This window comes from Metopolophium dirhodum, chromosome 7 (genome assembly GCF_019925205.1).
Source record: "Metopolophium dirhodum isolate CAU chromosome 7, ASM1992520v1, whole genome shotgun sequence".
In the NCBI taxonomy this organism is placed as follows: domain Eukaryota; kingdom Metazoa; phylum Arthropoda; class Insecta; order Hemiptera; family Aphididae; genus Metopolophium; species Metopolophium dirhodum.
The window spans coordinates 33,814,472-33,838,167 of record NC_083566.1 but is presented as its reverse complement, the minus strand read 5'-3'; the positions used below and the strand labels follow the sequence as shown (position 1 = coordinate 33,838,167).

The window sequence follows — 23,696 nt, the reverse complement described above, 5'->3', positions numbered from 1 at the left end:
GTGGTCAGACCCACATATCTTCCCCCCCCCTACCAACCGTAGATACGTCACTGATACTACTTTAATAGAAGGTTCCCAACAAGTTTTACTACATCTATAAAAAAGAAAAAGTTCACTGGAAAGTCACGCTATTTATAGCCATGAGATATTTTTGATTTTTATTATTTTTTTTTTTAACTACTAAATTTCATTATTTATACAAGTATGCTAATGTTGACACAAGTCACAATGTCTCCGTTCAGAAAATCGTTTTTCATATACAAATATACAATGATTTATCATTGAATTCAAGTATAAAACATTTATAAACATATTAAACAAACTACTTATTACTTATTTACAAAACCTTGTTCTAAAGTTGCTTGCCATAAATTAAATAATTTTTTTTTGGCGGTCCATAATCTTATGAAAAAAAATAAGTAGACACGGGTCCCCGACGGAAGGGGGGGGGGGTGCATTCCTAATGCGCCGTCACTGCATGTCACAATAAAATTACATGGATAATACAATTTTTTTCGTTGTTTTTTCCATGTGCGCGTAAAATTTGACAACAAAGTAAAATTTTTAAAAATGTAAGTTAATTTATAATTTGTTTTAGTTAAAAGCATAGCTATCTATCTATTTAGCCATAGTTAAGAGCTTAGATCATATATACATGTAGTATATTGTATATGGTCTATAAGATTAAGAGCCTTACATCCCCGATACCACGATGTGAGATTTACCTTAGATAACTGATGGATTATAACACGATTAATACGTAGGTATATGTACTATGTAGTAGGTATATTAATTATGTTAGCATTTATAAAAGCACCTTAGCCTATATTATACGATATACCTAGTACTATGATCTTAGACTGTAAAGAATAAAAAGTTTTAAAATTTCATCCATTCTTCGGATATACTTTGAACCGCTTATTTAATTTTTTCAACGATACCTATGTAGTTATAAACGATTTTTTTTTACATAGGTACTGCATTTGGTTCCCTGCATTCTGCAAGACGTGTACCTATTATGATAATTACGATTAATACGATAAATAATAATTTATTACTATATTTCCAATCCCAATAAATGTTAAAAGAAATCAATTTAATATTTATAAATATAATAATATATTTATTTAGTCATGATATCAATATTAAAAAATATTATAACAATAAATTGTATTTAGCGGTCTGTTATTAAAGTGGTTGTACACTCGTACACTGTTCTGTAAATATGAATATACTATCTAATATAATATAATATAATATATCATAGACCTATTACCTATTAAACTTATGACTAAATATATATAATATAGCCATGTATACAGGCCCCAGTGATGTATTTACGATTTTGGCACCCTTGGTACACACATTTTGGAGCCCCTTTTTTCTCAGTTTACTTTTACTCATTGTCACAAAAAACTTATAAGCCCCCTCTAATCAGAAAATTGACTTTTTCTATCCGTTAAAATTGACAGGTACCTACCTCAAAATGTATATATTTCCCCTTATTGCGCTGATGCTTCTACTATAGTTAAGATAACACTTTTATTTAACCAGCCACTCCATTTATTCCAATTAAAAAGTCAACATTTATAATTTAAAAGTAAAAGGTATAATAAGAAAAGATACAGGTTATGTTATCACTTATCAGTTATCACTTATCACTAATATAATTTCTCAACAAATCTAATAAAATAAAAGTTAAGAGTTAATAATTTTTTTTTGTTATAACTTCAATTTGAAAACAACGGCACCCCTTTGAAGTACTCAGAATTTGGCGCCCTGAGGAAATTACCCCCCGTCACCCCCTTAAATACGCCACTGCAGTACTGCCCTACCCATATGTATAAATAATTTATAATATTCTCGTTAGGCTATAACTTATAAGAGGATTTTGTATTTTTTGCATACCTATCGCATTATTGAATTATTCCTATATAATATGTATTATCATTGATTATAAATACTATAGTATTTCTACAACTATAACTATATAGTATTTAAAGTCAATGGTATTATGTTAACAGCAGTACTTAGGAGTTAGGTACCTAATACTTCGTAACATATCAATTTTAGAAAAATAATTAATTATTTTTTGTTTTGCTAGTACCTAATACCTATGCAGTTTTTGAGTTTGAAATGTCTGAATAATGAATATTATATTGAGTCTGTTTAAGTAAGTGCTTAACGACTTTAAAGTTTAATCCAAATGTATAGATTAAGACATATCTTATAGCTACCTATAGGTATATTATTTTTATTTTTATATATTAGGGATGTAATTTATTAATGTATGATCCAATTGAGTAATTGTGTCGGTACAAGGAATTCTATCTTAGATGAATATTTGATTTAAAGTTTAATTTAATTATGTTAATAAAAAAACTCATATTATGATCAGTCGATTGTCATAACTCATATTCATTTGAATATATACATTATAATATAGTATGTTACTGATGGACTATAATTTTTTGTAATTGGTATAATGGTATAATAACATTATTTTTTTGGAAAGTAATCACAAATTTAAAACAAATTATTCATTATTGAATTAGGGGCACCCTGGAATTTGGTAGGGAGTTTTATGGGGGTATTATAATTGCCCTTGTGGATTTTCACCCTATTCGGACTTTGTTTGCCCATGGTATGGCCGCTGTGGCCCCAAATCAGTAAATCAGCAGATCAGTAAATTAGGCAGTACCTAATTAATATGTCATACCTACTTTTCAAAATGTACGAAAAAAAGATATTTACATGCTGTTGAACCTATGTAACTATAGACATTTAGATATACAGTATACCATGTTTCTGATGGTAAATTGAATAGGTACTAGTTTCCAAAAATATCATATACATTATATTACACAGAGGGACCGATGTATTTTGAAATGCCTGACATAATTATTTTTAAAGCTCAAGGCGCCTCAAGCATCCACTAACCTACCAAAAAGTACTAGGTATTGAAAAAAATTTTTTATCTATTAATTTACCTATTACATTTGCCCATAGAAAAAACCAACTTTCTGCACCTCTGATATTGCATAATATATAAAGGTTTTTGTTTAATTTTTTTATTATTAATTATTATTATTATTACTATAGGTAAGATGATAGGTACCACTTACTACTAATTCACTTTTTTTGTATAGGGTTTGATTGATAACCAGACACCTGTTAAGATATATATACATAGGTACTTGTTCATTTGAAGAGCCATTTTTCTATTAAGATAACAGTAGCATCATACTTCCACAATATATTAACATTCAAATGACAAAAATTACATCCTTACTTGTAATTTTTATTATTTCTCATACAAATTCAATGGATTATACATTTCCAAATGACTTTATGTTTGGTACTGCAACTGCTGCTTATCAAATAGAAGGAGGCTGGAATGAAGATGGTAAACAAACATTTCTTATATATCCAATATATTATTAAATATTTCATATATCTATTTATACTAATAAATTATTTAACAATGTCATTGATCCTATACCGAAACCACTAATAATTGTAATGTAAATTGTTAATAATTCTGTCTATTCTTTAGGAAAAGGAGAAAATATTTGGGATCATTTGGTTCATACTCGTCCGGAATTAATAAAAGATAGAACAAATGGAGATATTGCCTGCGATTCCTACCACAAGTATAAAGAAGATGTAGCATTGGCAAAAAATTTAAATGTAATAGGTATTGATGATTGATTTTTTTTACACAAAATACATTTAAATTTATAATTTATCTAGGTGAAATTTTATCGTTTTTCCATATCATGGGCTCGAATAGCACCATCCGGAGTAATGAATAAATTAAATCAAAAAGGAATAGCATACTATAATCGTCTTATTGATGAACTTATTAAAAATAATATCATGCCAATCGTAGGTATTGTTTGATTAAAATAAAGGACAAAGATTATAAATGGATTCTTATACAGGTAACAATGTATCATTGGGATCTACCTCAATATCTACAAGATCTTGGTGGTTGGGTTAATCCAATTATGTCAGATTATTTTAAGGAATACGCAAGAGTATTATTTACTTATTATGGAGACAGAGTAAGTTAAATAAATAATTTAAAAACATGAACTGTCTTTATATTTTATACTCATTATAGGTAAAATGGTGGATTACAATAAATGAACCATTAGAGGTTTCTACAGGTTATGCTTTTAATGATATGGCACCATACTTGCGTTTAAACAATGCTGGGTATTATTTGGCAGGTCATACACAACTTATTGCCCATGGAAAAGCTTATAGGTTGTATGAAGAGATATTTAAATCTACTCAAAAAGGTATACAACAAAGAGTAATAAACTTAGTATTTAAATTTTGAATAGGATAAATATTTTTTATTCAGGAAAAATAAGCATTTCAATAAGTGGATTATTTTATTTACCAAAAAATGCTGAGTCTTTAGATGACATAGATACTGCTGAAAGAGCCAATCAATTTGATGTAATAGAATTATTTTCTTACACAATGGAAGACATGCACACTATAAGTATCCAACCTATTATTTGGAAAACTACAAAAACTTTTTAGGGAGCTGAAAATCTGTTCTTGAAAACATTTATGGAAATAGAGCTTAGCTGGGCCGTGGTATTCTTCATATTATTTTTGGGTAACTCAAATACAGCCCATTTCAATGGCAGCTTAAGTTTGGGGAACAACCAAAAGTTACAAGGAGCTATACCACTATACCAGAAATGTAGTGGCTTGGTGGAAAGTAATAATGGTATATTTATCTAAATAATTCTGAAGAAAGTATGAGGAATGAGATGGTGTCTTATTGTGATGAAGCTGATAAGTTCCTGAATGTTTAGAAATTTTATCTTTTACTATTTATGGAATCACAAAGTCATCAATGATTCTCTAAATAGTCCTCTTTTAATGTTTTAGTACATTATTCCTTTGTTCCACAAGCGGACATTTCTATCACATTATTAGATTTTGTGAAATTGATAAAGGTTGGATACTTTTTGAACACATCTCACATTATTATTTAATTTGTAAGACATAATATGTACTTATTATAGTTTATTATATGTTCATAGAGGGGATGGTTCAGTCATCCAGTGTACAAAGGAGACTATCCACCAATAATGAGACAATGGATAGATAAAAAAAGTAAAGAAGAAAGTAGTCCATGGTCAATACTACCAACATTTACAGAAGATGAAATTAAATTAATTAAAGGTAGATGTTTAATACCTAGATAACATACTAATATTATTAGATATTTTATAATGTTTCCATACATAGTTACAAAAATGATGTATATATTTTTGTAGGTACTGCTGATTTTTATGCTTTCAATCATTATTCTTCTCGTTTGGTAACCCAGGAAAGTGGCGATCCAAATTCTTATTATAATTCAATTGCAAATTATTATGCATCTGTTGATGAATCATGGCCAAAGACATCTCCTGCATCGTGGCTAATAGTAATAATTAAATCAAAATCGAGTCGTGTATATTACTAAAATCATTATATTTAAGACAGCACCTGTTGGATTAAAAAAACTTTTGGTATGGATAAAAAATGAATATGGTAATCCACCTATGTTTATAACAGAAAATGGGTTTGGAGATAATGGTCAATTGGATGATTTAGATAGAATAAGCTATATAAAGGTAGAATTTTAGTATAACACAAGTAATTAATATTACAATTTTTTTTTTATTTTACAGGGCTATTTAAATGCAACATTACAAGCAATACACGAAGATAATTGCAATGTTATAGGATTTACTATATGGTCGCTCTTGGATAATTTTGAGTGGATGTATGGGTTTGCGTAGGTTATATTTTATTAGCCAATTTTTTTTTTTTATTTAATACAAAATAACATATTAAATAGAACATTAAATTGATTTATCTATCTCCTGTAAGCTTATGCTTGTGTTGGAGATAAAGAGTTACATAACGATACATTTTAATTACAAATTTTCATGTAATATAGACATATCAATAATAAAATAAAAACATATTAGATTATTATTTTTAGTGTGAAAAAAGAGAAATAGAAAATAAAAATAAAATACAACCAATATCAGAGACAAAACATAAAATAAACTTTTAATAAACATTTTACTTTGTTTTTGCATAAATATGATAAATGGGATAAATAATATTGTAATTAAAATAATGAATACATATTTTATGTGATAACATAGTAAATCATTATTTTTTAGTCTTATGTTAGGAATTTAATGTAAGATTAACTATTGTTGTTTTTTTCAGAATTCATTTTGGACTTGTTAAGGTAGATTTTAATGATCCTGAGAGAACTCGTACTCCAAAAGCGTCATATACATTTTTCAAGAATGTGGTAACTACTGGCCGATTGATAACTAATTCTTTTAGTAAAATGTCTGAATTGTGAAACAAAAAAACATTCACATTTGTTATATTATTAATATTTAATTATTATAACAATGTATATTTTTATCATATTATATTATTGTTATTAACTTTCGAGTCAATACCCCGTTACTGTAGTGTAGTGTGAATAGATTCATGGTGTAAATAAGTAATAGCTTAAAATTAATCCAAATATTTTGTAAATGTCATTATGAATAGTAAATTTCATAATATACATACAAGTTTTAAAACCCGATGAATAATGATTTTCAATTTCAACAAAATAACTATAACTATAACCTAATTTAACCTTTTTTTTATAACATCATTATTCTTAGTTTAAAATTTAAAATATGTAATATCATCGTAATTTGAATTTAAAATGTCTTTAAAGAAAAACTGTGCATGTATATTTTTTAAAAATTCTATCATGTATATTTCATTTTTTAAATGCTCATAATAAAAATCAATAAGCAACCTTGTATTCCATTTTCAAGCACCTATTTTATTTTTGACACAGTGAACATTTGTTATAACCTAACGTTAAGAGTATGTGATACCTTATGTGTTGTCTCCGTCTTACAAATGTACAACATACCAAAAAACTGTTTTGTGCGGGATAGAACCACTCCATTGGTATGTATAGTAGAATTACCAAAATTCCAGAACGCATAGTGAACAACTTTATCTGTGTAGTACTGTTGTAGCGTTTTTATTTTTTCATATCATTTACTAATAATTTTTAATAATTAAATGAAAAAAAAATCCTAATGTTCTCAAACTGATAATTTTAATTTTATTTATGTTATCCAAATAATAAAAACGCTATGACACAGATAAAGTTGTTCCCTAAACCTATAAAGGTTTCGTAACCCGCAGGACACAGTGCTTAACATTTCTGTATTTTGATACTTCTCGCTTCAGTCCATAATTTAAAAGAAATTATAAAAGATAAAACTTTAAAATATAACTCCAATATTAACATTACCCATACCTACCAGTTTTAGCATTGTATACAATAATTACTAGGCGTTGTATTGCATTGACTAGTCTACAATCTACATGGTAATTAAATATTTATTATTTGCTTTGCCAAAATAATTCAGACATTGTATACAATGTCCGGACATAGTATTACAATGACTGATTTGTCCACCTGTACCGTAATATATATTTGTTGGAAGCACAGCAAACCGGGATTAAATCCCATCAAGGTTATTATTTTTCATTGTCAGTGTTTTTCAATAAATCCAAAAAAAAAAAAGAAGTCAAGATAATATAAATAATTAATAGATAATTTATTATATCTTTTAACTCTGAACTATTTGCCGTAATCCATTATTTACCTATCAAGAATCCTATTATGTTTAACTTCGATTTACGAAATTGTTTTACAACTAACAACGCACTGTAAAATAAGGTGTAATATAAAAATTGTATTTATATAGATGGATAAAAATTGTAAAAGGATTCGAATTAAGAAATTAAAAATGCTTTCTTTATAGTTATTTTTATTAGGTATTTAACATGTAAAATATTCAACAGATACAATTTTGTTGACAGTATAATTCATAGTAGGTACCTAAAAAAATTATGTATAGGTAGGTATTTCCTCTTATTAAAGATTTTACTAGATACATTAATATTATATTTTCAAGGCCTTTGTTCGTACACATTTTGTTTTTAGAGGGGTCGTGTGTAGTCAATAATTGTTTTTTTGTTGTCTATTTGTGTAAGCAAATAATAATACGATTTATTAATTATTGTAGCGTACGTGAGACGCAAGCATATGACACAACATACAAACACAATACTAATTAATTATACACTTTTCTAAAAAAAAATTTCCACATTTATCAGAAAATTTTTCATTTTTGTCTCGTCGATCAATTAATATTGTGTACTTACCTATTTAAAGATAGAAAATAATCAACATTTTAACTAGGTACAAGTTTTAGTCATAACAAATAACAATCATTTTATTGTAGTGCAAGTCCTTAATTAACATGTTTTTATGAAACAATTATCAATATATATGGTAACCAGTAGGTGGGTATGTAGATTGGTTTATTTAAGATACTATACTGAGTACAACATTATTGAAGGTTAAAATAATGTTTAAAACTTAAATAATTACTGTTATACAAGCATTTGAAAAAAAAAAATATATAACAGTAGGTATAATGTGTGCCATAATTATTAAGTTTTTAAAATTTTGGATGCTCAAAAACAGAAAGGACAGATTGGCTGGCTCAAGATTTGTACAAAAAGCATACCGCACGATATTTTAATATTCAAGTAAGTTATGAGTATATAAAAATTCAACGAAAACGCACATAATGTCCTTACCTTAAAGTTTGATAATATGCCATTCACTTTAATACCTATCAAAACTAATATCACACGCTATTGAAACTGGTGAACGAACATTTGCTACGTTATACGACAGTGACAATATATTGTTGTTTGTTCGACATACCTAATTTATGTTTTCTATGTGTCGTTCAAACACTTTAAACCACACATCAATTAATGCTATTAAAACTAATAAGTAACGACTAACGATTATACTGAGCCATTCGTTAATATCACAAACGTTTAGATACTCGTATCAAAATTAAAAGCAGTGTTATACCTAAATATGCATTTTATTTATTGACGAAATTCACTATTATAATAAATAACTGAGTGTAATAATTATATTTTTATTTTGTTTTTAGTCGCGATACGTGTATGTATAAGACGTAGCGGCGTAGTGCTAAATCTTGACAACTGTAAAGTGTTAAATTTAATAAGACGCGTTTTACCTGTATGTACATATAGATATTTTAAATTGGTAGTGTATATCATGTATACCAATTTTTCAAACTAATAATTTCAACTAATAATTTTAAACAATTTTTAACATTTATTTAAAAAAATATATATTTACAAATTATTATACATTAGTTCAAAACAGTATACAACTAGATATTTGGTATTTTTATACAATAATAAAATAATAACTAAGCATATAAACAATATTTATTTTAATTTGAATATGACCTATTAATACGTCATGATTCATAATAATATAATATTATATTAATATATAAGTAATAACATATTAACACAGTATAATAGTATAGTACATTGGGAAACCATGTTTTTGATGGATCTATTTGTTTAATAAAACATTTTAAATGCCAAAACCATGAGATGTAAGTAATCGAGCTCACAAACTTTGGTAGCTGGGGCACTTTTTTTTGTACCTATATGTTTATAATATAGTCGATAGAAAAAAAAATTCCAATACTTTGTACTTCGAAATAATAATAATAATAATAATAATAATAATTTCTTCATTATTCATTCTTGTATCATACCGACTAACTTAGGGCAATCATTGGTTCGTATAATTCCTTTTCGCCCACGTGCATTTTTCTTTTAGCTTTAATTGTTTTATCATTTTCATTCTCTAGATGTTTGTTTAACTTTCTCTTCTTTTTGGACTTGACCTTTTCTTCACTGGACGGTAGATCCTCCATTGGAGCATATACCATATGGTATTGAGAGAATGATGACTTGGTCGGAGCTGTGATATCCGCAAAGTCTCGGAACCCTGCAAAGAAGTCATCTGGGTCACGGAATGCTGATGGTCTAGGATTTCCGGAAAACCTAAAAACAGTTATTAACAAACACAGATACAAAATTAAATCTATCTATATTTATAAAAGACGAAAATGTTTGCGACTGACTAACTGTGTCCTTCATGCATTCATAATTTGATAATTTCAGATTTTGCGTAAAAATTCCCTTTTCCTTAATTTTTCTTTTGTTTTTCACGGCGCTTTTTAAAACTACTGGGAAATTTTTACTTTTGACCCCCCAAAGTACCAACTAGATTCACTTTCCTATCAGAAAAGATACTGTTGAAGAAAATGAAACAAATTTTAGGATACATATTGTTCATTAGAAAATATAATTATTGGCAAAAAATACTTAAGCCTAAATATTTTTTGCTAAAAATAGTTCGTTCGAAAATAGTTTAATGGAAGAGTATTTTGTTAGAAAATAACTATTTATATATCGGATTCTGGAATTTCATTACGTTCAAAAACAGGGTGGGCTAAGCCTACCCAAGCCCCCATCTCCCTAGTTGTGCCTATGTATACGCGACTGAAGACGAGAAGAAGAAGAAGAAGAAGGAGAAGAAGAAGAAGAAGAAGACGAAAGTTGATGACAGGTATATTATATACCTATTGCCATTTATTCGGTGCCCCTGAACGTACCGGTGCGGTCGTCCGTGACTGTTGCCGTCGTACAGGTACGGGTCGGACGCGGACGCTGTCTCGCCGGCCGCGTAGTACGTTCCACCGGGTATGACACCGAAGTTGCCGGAACCCAGCATGGCGTTCTCTTGGTTGGACGCCGCGGCCGTCTGCAGGTACGGCGTCAGCTCGGGCAGGTAGTCGGCCTCCTGGTACAGCCGGGGCGGACGGGAGTGGTGGCCGAGTTGGCCGAACAGCGGCCCGAACGCCGGCAAGAACTGTTGGCTGTCCGCGGACGAGTCCCTCCGGTCATGCGTGCGAGAACCGTACACCTTTTAAGTGTATAATAATTGTTAGTTATTATTATTATTATTATTATTATTATAAACTGTGAAAATGTTTATTATTGTGCCATACCAATTTTTCCACGTAAATTTTCGAAAAGAAAAATAATACATTTTTTCCCTATAAATATAGGTTAGTCAGGTACATGGGTATATGATATATTTATATATTTAGTTACAAGTAGGTTAGGTTTTTATTTTTTTGTAGTACCTAATTTTTATAATTTATCATCATAAAGGTTTATTAGGTTTTCGATAATTACATTTTCATTTATATTTTTTCATTATTATTATATAATACTACCTATATAACATCATGTTATGAAAAAACCAGTAATTAAATATTTAAATGGCAATGCTCGCGTGTGTGAAGATTACCACCATTAGACAATATTTTAGCTTATTTATAAAATGTAATTTAAAAATATACTTACAGCAGTATTTTCTGGACTTACTCTCTTCAAGCGAGCATTCATGTGTGATTCTGTAATTATATATTATAAGATATTAGTAAACATATATTATATAACACAGTGATAATTGTATTGTTTCATACAGTATACCTACACAGTTATTGCGCAATTAAATAAATATTATTTTTACATTTCACCTACAATAAGTTTTAAACCATTCGTAATAATGTTTTTAAATAATTTGTGTTGGATACCTATAGTAAAATTGAAAATTTAAATGTAATAAAATATTTAAGATCATATTATAATCATTATTTTAGTTAGTCTACAAAAAATAATATATTATGCATTTGAACATTTCTATCTCACATAAATTTCTTAATAAATAATAACCATAAAGAATTAGTCGTTTATAGATGCTCATCTATTAACGACTACTTACTTCCTTGTGGAGTATCTACCTATCTTAATTTTAGTTTTTAGATAATGTAATTGTTTATATTGACATATAGTTTTATAACAATATGTTTAGTGCTCACAATATAATATGTCCATAAAAACGAATTTATTGCGAATAGTTAGTAGTAGCATTGAGTAGATAATAGGTATAGTATAGTATGGTAGTAAGTACCTATGGTTAAAGTCTAAAATAAGTTTAAAAAAACTGTAGGTACAATTGGTTTAAACAATTATATTATTTCATGTGTTTGAATTTTATGATTCACGTAGAGAAATAACGAAGGTATTTCTAAGAAATTAAGTACCTAATATAATATGAAATAGGTAATTATAAATAATAATAATAATAATAATAATAAGTTTATTATTTCCATCAAAAGACAATACAATATAATAATATTAGCATAAGCTTAATTTAAAAATGTATGGATCTCCTCAAAAGCCGATGGCTGTGCTAGAGGAGAGAGTTCCATAGATAACAAAGTGGTTAGAAAGAAACAAATTTTAACTATAAGAATTATAGTAAATAAGTGATAACTTAATTTAACAATTTAAATGAAAAAATTACTAAAATAAAGTATTAATATAATTTTTATAAATTGAAAATTTTTTTGAAATCATGTACTTTTAAATCATGATCACACCAAAATTGTATAAACTTGTATTGAGGGCTTTGCTGTCCAAAAACTGTTCTAATTTTCGGAGCAATGACATTTGACTTTGATTTAAGTTGGTAGAATAGTTATGACTTGGTACAGCTATGTCATATTTAAAATAATACATTAATAAACAAATATTTTTAAGGAACAAAGATTTTAAACTTAATATATTTAATTTTCTATATAATTTAGAGGTTTGAAACAAGTGAGGCATATTAAAAATTAATTTGACCAGCGAATTCAGCGTTACTCCAAGGTTGTAGAGTCGTAGATGTGTTATGTATGTACCTCCCAAAATGAAATACCATAAGAAATGATTGATTGCACAAGTGCCAATGTATGTTAATTTTTTTAGCTTACAATTTAAGATATGTTTGAGCGATTTGAAAATGTAAACAATTTTTGATCGTGTTAATAATAATATGATTGATATGAATATTCTATTTTAGGTTTTCATTAATGTTAATACCCAGATATTTAATTGAAGCTACCCGATTTAGATACACATTTAAAAACTCAGTTACAATTAATAATTGTTGTGTTGATATTAATAAGGGAGTTGTGCGAATGAACGGTAATTTTTCGGTCTTCAGATAACAAATTGTTTCTTTTATTCCGAATTGAATAAATATAGTTTTTTCCATGTTTATTGATGGCAAATTATTGTCCATCCAATTTTTAACTGTCGCAAAACTATTCTCTGTTATTTTGTATAAATCATTTATGTTACGATTCTTTACTAGAATAACTGTATCATCAGCAAAACAGATTATTTTTGTTGTACACACATATCGAGGAGGCCATTAATATAAATTATGAACAATAACGGTTCAAGTACAGTACCTTGTGGTGCTGAGTAATTGTTAGCCAAGTCACTCAATTGATAATCAATTTTAACTCTTTGCGATCTCCCCCTTAAATGAGAGCTAATTAAGTTATGAGCAATAACTCGAGTACCACATAAGTTCAATTTATTTAGTAAAATATCATGGTCTACAGAATCAAATGCATTTTTTATGTCCAGAAAAATACCAAGTACATTTTGCTTATCATCAATATTTTCATAAATAAATTTAGTTAATTAATAAATAAATATCTGTCATGGTCAAGCATATTATGATGGTGGGGCAAATAGGGTCCCGGTTAACAAGTAATGTGTCCAAACGAAATTACTGGTACTTGATTCATGTCCCAATGATAAATAGGGGTAGGTTCAAGAGTTGTGTCAATGGTTATGGCAAAACAACATGAATTATTGCTGTGTAAAATATACTTATACATATAATATTATAGTGGATAAATTTTCTCGATTTAAATTTATCGAAACATGCGTTACCGGCTCGTGTACCTACCTATCTCACAAAAATCTACCGGCTACAACTATATAATACATTGTGTAACCTGAAAAAAACTCAGGGTCATAATTTCGCGTTTGGGACACAACTCGTTTGTAACCAATTCGGTTAGGTTAGGATGACACTTAGGGGTAAGGTTATTCTTTCAGAAAACCCTATAGAAGTATAGAGCTTTTTGGTCCCTTACACTGATCATAGCTTTAATTTGCTTCTTGGAGATATGCAGTAGGTTAGTCCATGTTGATTGCTATGCCTTTTTTGGTGTAATTCAAAGGTACACATTGCTCTTCTCCTACCGAAAGATAGGGAATTCTTCTGCAGTTAATTCTGAATTAGTTAATATGAACAGTTAACAAAAAAGTGGGTGTTTTAAAAACAATTGAATATATAAATTGTTGTTTGATTTCACAACTATTTTTTGCAGCGGACCTCGCAAATCCTATAAGGAAGGCCCTGCGCCTAAACGTATCTGCCTGTAATATGTTAATAATTTCACTTTCACAAAGTAAAATAATTGTCAATCGACCCCATATTATACGGGCCATATACAGCGGTGACGCGCGTGTACGTGACATTAAAATCGTAATTAGGAGGTACCTACCATACATATTATTATTATTAGAATTTTTACTTGTACCGATTCTGTTGTGATCATCTGCTGAGACGGCAATAATACAACAATAACCGTTGCGCATTGCGATCATACGCCTATATAATTTATAAGTCTATTATTTACGATATAATATAATTGCGCAATATACATAATAATAAACAATATTATAATGTATGTACGATGGGCCGCGGTGCAGCGGTTGGAGAAATTGTATTATTCAAACACCACGGCATAATGTGTCGACCAAAGTCATCAAGTCGTATAAAAGGTCACTGCTGTATTGTATCGGCGTAGGTTGGGCGAACACGGCGAATACGAAAATAATATTATAAATTATAATATATAATAATATACAAGTCGTCGCGCGCGCGGTAGGTATCTCTCTCGCTCTCTCTCTCTATATATATATATATTATATATGCGACGTGAATCAACAATCTGCAGTTCCTTAGCCGCAGTGGCCTGGAAGCGTTAGGCGTATTACCTGTATAGGTACTGAAACAGAAGCGGAACATCGACTTTCACTCGTCGAGATTATGGCGAATAATAATATAATATAATATAGTATAGTGCGTTGTGCCGATACCTATAATATTTTACCGCGATTGGACGATTAACGCCTATACAAGGTCATTGCGCAGTGTATATATATATGTAATATAAACATTGGGTGCCTATACGCGTTATACCGACGATTGCCGCCGACCGATGTGTTTACCTAACAACATAACGTATAATATGATATAATATTATCAAGCATAAAAAAAAAAAACCCAACACGAATGATCCGTCGACAAAATATTTTTACTTTTTTTTTTTTATTGTTACAGCATCAACATAATGGGGTTATTAGCTTACGATATGATTATTTGACAAAAAATGATAGGTCAAATTAAGTTGTACATTTCAATTTTTTTTTAAAAAAGTGATAATTTTTTTTATGTCAGCATATAGGGTCCGATGGCTTCATACAGATTGTCTATGGTATTTTGCATTCTTTTCTAGCTCCCGTGAATATTTGGCAGTGGATGAGGATGTGTTTGATTGTAAAGGAAGTGTTGCAAGAGCGGCATATAGGTGGTTCGGTATTTTCCATTAGGCACCCATGAGTAGCTCTCGTGTGACCAATTCTGGGTCGGTTCATAATGCGACAAAATATTATCGTTGTACAAAATGAATAACCACCGGATGTACGCGAATAATATTCTATTGCACGGGGTAACTATATAGAGGTATCTATGTATAGGTATAGGCTAACCTAACCTAACCTGTAAGTGTAGCCGTATAGTAATAATATGTGTTACGGCGACAATTCTGTCATCATCGCCGGAGCCGAACAGAAAGACTTCAACGATGACGGCAATTCGCATCACTGATATCAAGTAGGTTTATGATATGTCTATATGTGTGTATTGTATAGGTCACAGGACTCTATATGCTGTAGTGCACCTATATATTGTGTGTATACAAGTATACAATAATAAATAATAATATAATGACGACATCGTCATTGTTGCCAAAACGGGCATGCCTGTCTGTATAGACGATGTTTATTTTGGTTTTAAGTCTTACACGAATTAATTTACCTCACACGATTTTAACAAAATAACAGTAACGCCAAACGTATTTTTTTTTAATCATAAAGTAATAAATGTTATGTTTTTACTAGGCATTTGTTATATTTTTAAATCGAGAACGTTTAAATATATATAGAGATCTCATACAACTTCACTGTTGTTGTATCGGACATCGGTTCTGACTGGTGGAAATACATTACTCAGCATAATATATTGTTGTATTTACTATTTTTACTAAACACAATACGAGTGTTCAATGTTCATAATAAATAAAATAATATACCCATAGTCAATAACATCACATTATGTGTTCACCTAACTGGCCAACTTTATTATAATTATATATAGGTACATTATACATAAACCTACAACTTAGGTAACCAAAATGCAATAAAAGCTATTAATCTAAAACAACATGCCTATATAGAGGATAATTATTACCTACATATACAACTATATAACTGAAACGTGAATATTACCTGAGTAAAAATATAGATTATTGATTTAAAGTAGCAATGGGTATAATATATCATAGAAACGTAGACGAATGCCAAGTCACACTGGCGATATAATTATAATTGTTCCGTTTGCATTATTATGTCGAGATCGAAAAAAAACCGTTCTCGATCGAAACTATACTACAGTCTGCTGCAGTAGTAGGTACCTATCTCCTACACCGCTACACACACCTGTTACGAACGCGGCACGTATAGGTACCATGTATAACTATGCATCTAAATACCTAGGTATATTATTATTTTTTAGCATCCCGCTGTTAATTATGCAGACGATACGTTTTTAGTATTTTTACGTAATACCTGTATACAATCATAGTATACATTATATACTGTACCTATATAATATATATATATATATATACATATATACAATGTACACATACCTAAGGGCATTAACTATTTACTTTTTAGTTACCTATACCTATCTACCCGGGTTATCTTTTAGGCAACAAATAATATCGTACATATATTATTATTATGTATATGCGGTAAAAACTACCGGTTGACCTAGACTGTACACTCTCGCGTATATATTATATATACCACAATGATATTATATTATATATGTCATTTTCGTGTCAAACGAAACGTTCTCACACGTACCGCGCGCAGCGTGCAGTGGCTCACATAATATTATATACCGTGTACGTATTAACGCGCATTGTTGTTATCAAACGCAATACCTACCTATGATTTTCTATCGCATTACAGACTGCGGTATAACACTATATGATGTATGTACTGTGCATGTATATAATGGCAGCTGCAGGTACCCGTGGCAACGGTGACTTTCGTTGAGCAACTGTCGCGAGTTCTGATCCGGTCAATAATAATATAACGTATAACAATGCAACCGATATCGGTTATTGTGTCGCAACGCCAAATTGAACGCTGTACACGGTCCCGAGCGTTTAAAAAAAAAAAATTGTACACAAACGTTTTGAAACATAATATACGACAGTAGGTAGGTAGGTATACCTATACAAGTGGTTTCGTTTGCGAGCATGTCCGCGCATAAAATTTACCGTATTTATAACGATATTACACGCCGCGACTGGTTCACCGACGACGCCAGCTCGCGTTTTTTCGTTTAGTTATTATAATATGCATCTATTCGAATTCTGATCTTTGGGATTTTCAAGCATATACGTCTTAGACTCACTATTAGGACCCTATTTTTTAAAATACTCGGATTTGTCGTACCGTCGAAACGGCGTGTAATGTAGTAGCGATATAAACTTTTGGTTTTCCGATGAAAACGACCTTTTCTACGGTAAATTATTAAGCAGACGGGTTGTATGTAATTATTGATGTGCATCTCTGTCTAAATCAACATTTTATAGAATAGTTTTTGAGTTATTAAATCGTATGCACTAAAGCCTACAGGTATAATACTGGTCATATATAGTCCACGATAATGTAGGTCTAACAAATATAAGGGTACGATGTTTTAAAAATTATTAATACCTATCGCAATTGTACAAACGTTTTACAATCTGTAAAATCGTCCGTGCAGTTATTATTAAGTACCTACATAACGAACTTATTCTTAAACCGATTTTATATTTCATATATAAAACCATTGTTAGGGATTATCACCCTAAGTACACAAGTGCCTACAATTTTATGATTTGGAAACTAATTGTCAACATTTTGATTTTGTCGTTATCAACACTTCCAAATCATCTGCTTCGCGACTAAAAGTGAAAATGACGGTTCTCGTTTAAAAAACGAAGTTTGTATCGCTACAAAACACCGATTAAAATGCACAAAAAAATACAAGCACGTGGAAGTATTATAACATTTATAACCCTATCATGGCTTATACGGGCATGCATAAAAAATTCGAAAATCATATTTTGAGAATAAATGCATTACAAACGGATGAGAAAGGGGTTGATCGTGCACGGCCAACCGCACTGTATAATATACGAGTTGCTGCTAATCGTACCAAAGCGTATGCACTATGCATTATATTATTATTATACGGGTTGAAGAAATGACCGTACAATACAAAATAAACTGTTATGACAAAAAAATTAAAACGCCGTTCTAGACACACAAGGCAGGCCGATATGCTGATAGATATTATACTGCAACACCAGCTATGCGTAAATATGTCACCAATACATTGTATTTTTTCGAATTACGTGTTAGTTGGAATTTGCCACACTAATGTTTATAGCTTGACAAATGGGTTAAGCGATTTTTTGTTCAGTCTTATCGGTTTTTATTTTCAACAATAACACAATAAGTTCTTTGAATGTGGCACACCGGTACAATAATGCGTAGACAGGTATCGTAGGTACCTATACTATATACGACACTCGTGCACACTTGTAACTATACTATTTATTAATTTAAACAATTATTGTTATGGTAATAATATTGAAAAAAAAAAAAAAAATTATAATGTGCTACTTTTTTTTTCTGTCAAAATTATTAATTTCACTCGAAAATTACAATAATATGCTATGCGCATAGTCGCCACTCAAATATTTTAGTCTCCAAACTATTATCATATAGTAAGCATCGCGATATACATATTCATGGGAAAGAATAACATTGAAGTTTAAAAACACGTATATATGACAATACATGGTTTTCTGACGCTAATTTCGCTATTAAAAACCGAACAAAGACAACATTCCGGAAAAATGTAAATTTGTGTAGCCACTTAAAATCTCAATACCCCATAATATCATAATCTTCAATGCAACACGAAATATCGTTTTCAAAGTTCCAACCGAGGCCCAACAAGAAATTATATTCTCACGGTTAACCGGTGACCCTGCCCGCCTGCCTTTGTCTACACGACTGATCATGATGGTACCTATATACAATGCAATATACGGCAATGTTAATATCATGTTATACACTGTCATTGTTCTCATTGTAACAGTGTCTGTGACTATGATAGGTGCCTACGCGATGTTGTGATGATGACTTGAATCACATATTATAATATATTGTAATAAAAAAAAAATGGTTTAATTGTGTTGCTTTTTGTAATATTTACATAAATTGACAGAGCAGTCGTATTATTATACATCGATTACATAATTGTCTGCAAAAACGATGGTAACTTAGACTTGTTAAAAAAAAAAAAAAAGAATGTAAGTGTTAACAAAGTGTGACAATTGGCCCAATAACCTAGGTTGTCGAATGAAATTGTGTCGGCCAATGTTTAATATCCATGACATTTTGCTCCGCTGAGTATATAGTCGTATTAAATACGCCTATATACATACATAACCACTATACACCGACCACCACTATTTAGCAACTATTGCAAATCAAACAAAAAAATCTTTTAGATTACATTGCATAATAACAAAACGGCGCGAAGAAGTTACACAGAGTGTATATGCAAACAAAGCATCTGTTTATGGAGTAGGTGATCTAATTAGTTAGATGAAAGTCAAACTAACTGTTTTTTTTTACCGGTTAAAACAAATACCTACAGTTATAGATAATAAAATAGTTCACATTTGAATTAAATAACATCAGTGAAATTTCAAAATATTATTATTATTTATAAGTAAGTACCTAATCAATATTCAATGTCGTTTGGTTAAGTACTATAGAAATTTAATCATAATAAAACTATTGTATACAGTATACCTAACCATAATACAAATATACAAACGGTTTTGTTGGGTACACAACTACGTTACCTATATATTATAGTAGATATTAGACCATATTCTTTAATTTTAAATGTATAAAGGCATGTATTATATATTATGTTATATGTATGGAATTTCTGGAACTATTTAAAAAACAAACAGTTTTTAATATTATGTAACTATATTCAGATAAAAAATGGATATTGTCATCCAAATAATAATATTATTATACTTTCAATAGCTAAAGATTACTGGGAAGAATGTACTTCATGCATGCAAAATTGATTCATGGAAGCTAGGTTTACTTAGTCACACGATTATAGTTATTTTTCTATCCACGGGAATTATAAAATAAAAAAATAAATCTTTATATAAAGAATGGCCGACGAAGGACATCGTAATATCTTTGGAATAATGAAGATGTCTTGTGATATTTAAAAATAATATAAATAGCACAAGGTAAGTGTATTTGTAAGACTGCCTTAAAAGAAAACAAATGGGTAGGCATATTATGCTATATTATTTTATGGACGAAACAATACTTTCAAACAAAACTAAGCGAATTTTAGTTAAAACGAATTATTATCTACTGTAGTTTGTATCACATACAGCAAACAAAAATTATATATAATTATACACTATATATTATATTTATAGTTTAACGATTATTTGCGCAGATATTTTTTCATCGAGTTTCGTTATTTAACGATGCGATTGCAATAGTACAACGATAGATAGCTTTTTTTTCACGATTTCGCAAATTATGTAATATCGTAATTGCATTAAACTTGTTCGGATGTGCCATCGATTTTTCTTTTTATTCCAAATAGTCATAATAATTGGTAGGTATACCTATATAAAATATACGTATGAGCAATATTATAATACTACATGTGTCGTATCAATAGTGATATTGTGTTCTAAACGACACCGGATTTGTTATCATTGGATTTTCTAATTTCTTTTCGCCTTTAGCCCTACAGTAAAATATTGCAAACGTGCCGTCTTTTCACGATTCTACCCGACAGACCTTTGACCGTGGAGACGTCTTGAACGGAAGAATTCGTAACCTTGATTAACGTACTTTCACTATGCCGAATATCGAGTTTATAGATGTATACCCTGCAGTGGTACACTATCTCAAAATTCTCAAACTTTCTCTTCCAACACGTTTTGGTATATATTATTACATTTTTTTTTTCACTTAGAAACAAACGGTTCGACAAGTTACATGAGTACAGGTCAAAGCAGATGTGCCCAACTTTCACCGTCAACTGCAGCTAACTGGTTGCTTGCGTAATGCACCCATAGTACCGGAAATCGCACCACATCCCTAAATCGTTCAGGCACATGTAATAACAATGGATCGTTGCCAAGTTCAATTGTATACGATTATTCGGTCATTCCATAAAAGTACAATTTTGTATTATAGTTATGCAGTTGGTGACTACACATCCCATAATGTCAATCGTTAGAATACATTTTTTTTTTCATTCTTGACAATGATTGAAACTTGATCGATAACATTGTCGCTTGTACATCGATCTCTGCATGTATCGATAAAAGTGCTAAATAGAAAGTTTAAAAAGAAAAAGTCAACTCGTTCAAACATATCCTGCAGTCTTGAGTGAATACCAATATTAACCAGTCTTATAGTATAAACAAGCATCTATATAAACACTTTTAAACACGTAATAGCAGTATGAATGATAAAACTATAAATGTGATTTTATTCATGATATAATACATTGAAATATTAATACTATTATATATGCAATAAAAAAGTTGTATTATTCGAATACTCTTTACATGAACAATTGCTTCGGACATTGTCCAGCAGAATTGAACACCTGATGTTCTGATACTAGTGATACTTACAGTGATACGTTTTATTTGTTTTTAATTTATTAAACGTAATACCACTAATACCTATTCAAATTTAAATAACTTCAAAACTAAATATTATTGTTGACTTTGCGATCAACTATTTTGTATGACATAATAGATCAATATTTTTTTTTAATTTGAATATTTTCATATGCATTTAAAACAAAAACACTCAATTCCTATTAAATTTTAAAACCCAAACTAACTATTGTAATTTATTCACGTGTAATAATTCAATAATTGTATTTATACATATTATGATTCAATGATTGTATTAAACTGTACCTATGATTAAATAAAAATCTAAAATACCGATCATAATTATACGACAACAATTTTTTACTGTTTAATAATAAACTTTTAAGTTATAACTGACTACAATATATGTTACAACTTTAAACATAATTTATTCTTTTATCGTAATATTCAATATTTCTTATAGGTTGAATTTTGTTTTTTCCGCTAGGTATGTACCTAACTAAATGTAAGTTTAGACTATATATTTGTTCATTTCCACAAGTACTTACTTCTTGATATATGTATTAGTTTTATAAAATTAACTGTAATATTGAGCATAGTACATATTATTACCTACACATTACAATAATACATAGCTATATATAGATTTACATTTTTATAAATCATATCTATCGATTTTTAAATAAAATAATAATTATCAATATGTATTATCATATCATGGTTAGACCTAAAAGTATATTGTAAAAACATCTGTTCTAAACTTTTTGTTTCATAATGTGCGTTATTAATTTGATTTAAAAATGTAGCTTTCCATTGAATTCCAATAAAGTATAAAAATCTACAAATTTAATATTACAAATTCAAATGTTAAGAATCTTTTGTATGTATAGGTTAGGTTATACATACCTAAATTTTTTTAACGTCCACATAATGTTTTAATTTTATGAAAAGGTATCCGTGTTTCATACCCAAAAACTATAATATCAACAGACATATAATAATTTATACTTAGGATAAAATGTTACCTTTTATTATCCTGGTGGCCGACAGCGATGAACTTATTAAAACAGAACACACAACAAATGAAAATAGATTTCGACAAACCATTTTGAACATTTTAAATAAATTTTGTTTTAATAATGACCGTTACGTGTATGAAAACATCACATGCTCTGTGGCTGGTATGTATAGCGAAATATCACAACCTATACAGCGAGCACGTTGACGGTTCGTTTTTTACTGCGACTGATCGAGTAACCGGCTCGTAGGTACCTATACTATCTATATACCTACACCACCAGAATTGGTCTCCTGCTGTTATATTATTATTATTATACATATATCTCATCTACACACCGCAGTTATGGTTACGTACCTACCCTTAAAATATAATTTAAAGAATGTTTAACAATAACGTATGATTTTAATGAGCGTCTGTAACTTATATAGGTATATGTATATTAATTACATTATAATATATTATAACCAGTTACCACACATTATTATTTATTACAAAACAATAAAGGTCATATTTATTTTATTTTAATAACCATCGCAAAAGTATATGCATATAATAAACTGTTTGATTTAACAAAATATTAAAATATGATAATTGATAAGCATAATATTCGTTTT

The 23,696-nt window shown here is 29.5% G+C and overlaps 2 protein-coding genes across 5 annotated transcripts; one reads left to right on the top strand and one right to left on the bottom strand.

Moving 5' to 3' along the window:
- Positions 1 to 2,014: 2,014 nt before the first annotated feature.
- Positions 2,015 to 6,862, top strand: LOC132949293 (myrosinase 1-like). 3 transcript variants are annotated; one of them, XM_061020108.1, is made up of 12 exons: positions 2,015 to 2,173; positions 3,150 to 3,406; positions 3,557 to 3,690; positions 3,754 to 3,888; positions 3,945 to 4,067; positions 4,127 to 4,307; positions 4,373 to 4,470; positions 5,070 to 5,211; positions 5,307 to 5,458; positions 5,514 to 5,648; positions 5,706 to 5,800; positions 6,259 to 6,862. In XM_061020108.1, exons 2-12 carry the CDS (start codon positions 3,271 to 3,273, stop codon positions 6,398 to 6,400), a joined length of 1,473 nt encoding a protein of 490 aa, XP_060876091.1. In that variant the 5' UTR covers positions 2,015 to 2,173; positions 3,150 to 3,270; the 3' UTR covers positions 6,401 to 6,862. The 3 variants fall into 3 exon arrangements, with proteins under 3 accessions (XP_060876091.1, XP_060876092.1, XP_060876090.1); XM_061020109.1 differs by having other exon boundaries at positions 2,020 to 2,173; positions 5,706 to 5,816; positions 6,259 to 6,398; XM_061020107.1 differs by having other exon boundaries at positions 2,022 to 2,173; positions 5,706 to 5,812.
- Positions 6,863 to 9,263: 2,401 nt separating this feature from the next.
- Positions 9,264 to 23,314, bottom strand: LOC132948650 (uncharacterized). 2 transcript variants are annotated; one of them, XM_061019215.1, is made up of 4 exons: positions 23,087 to 23,314; positions 11,407 to 11,456; positions 10,617 to 10,960; positions 9,264 to 10,035 (listed from the first exon to the last, which is right to left on the bottom strand). In XM_061019215.1, the coding sequence occupies exons 1-4, from the start codon at positions 23,175 to 23,177 to the stop codon at positions 9,747 to 9,749; spliced, it is 774 nt and encodes a 257-aa protein (XP_060875198.1). In that variant the 5' UTR covers positions 23,178 to 23,314; the 3' UTR covers positions 9,264 to 9,746. The 2 variants fall into 2 exon arrangements, with proteins under 2 accessions (XP_060875198.1, XP_060875199.1); XM_061019216.1 differs by having other exon boundaries at positions 10,650 to 10,960.
- Between the last annotated feature and the right edge of the window lie 382 nt (positions 23,315 to 23,696).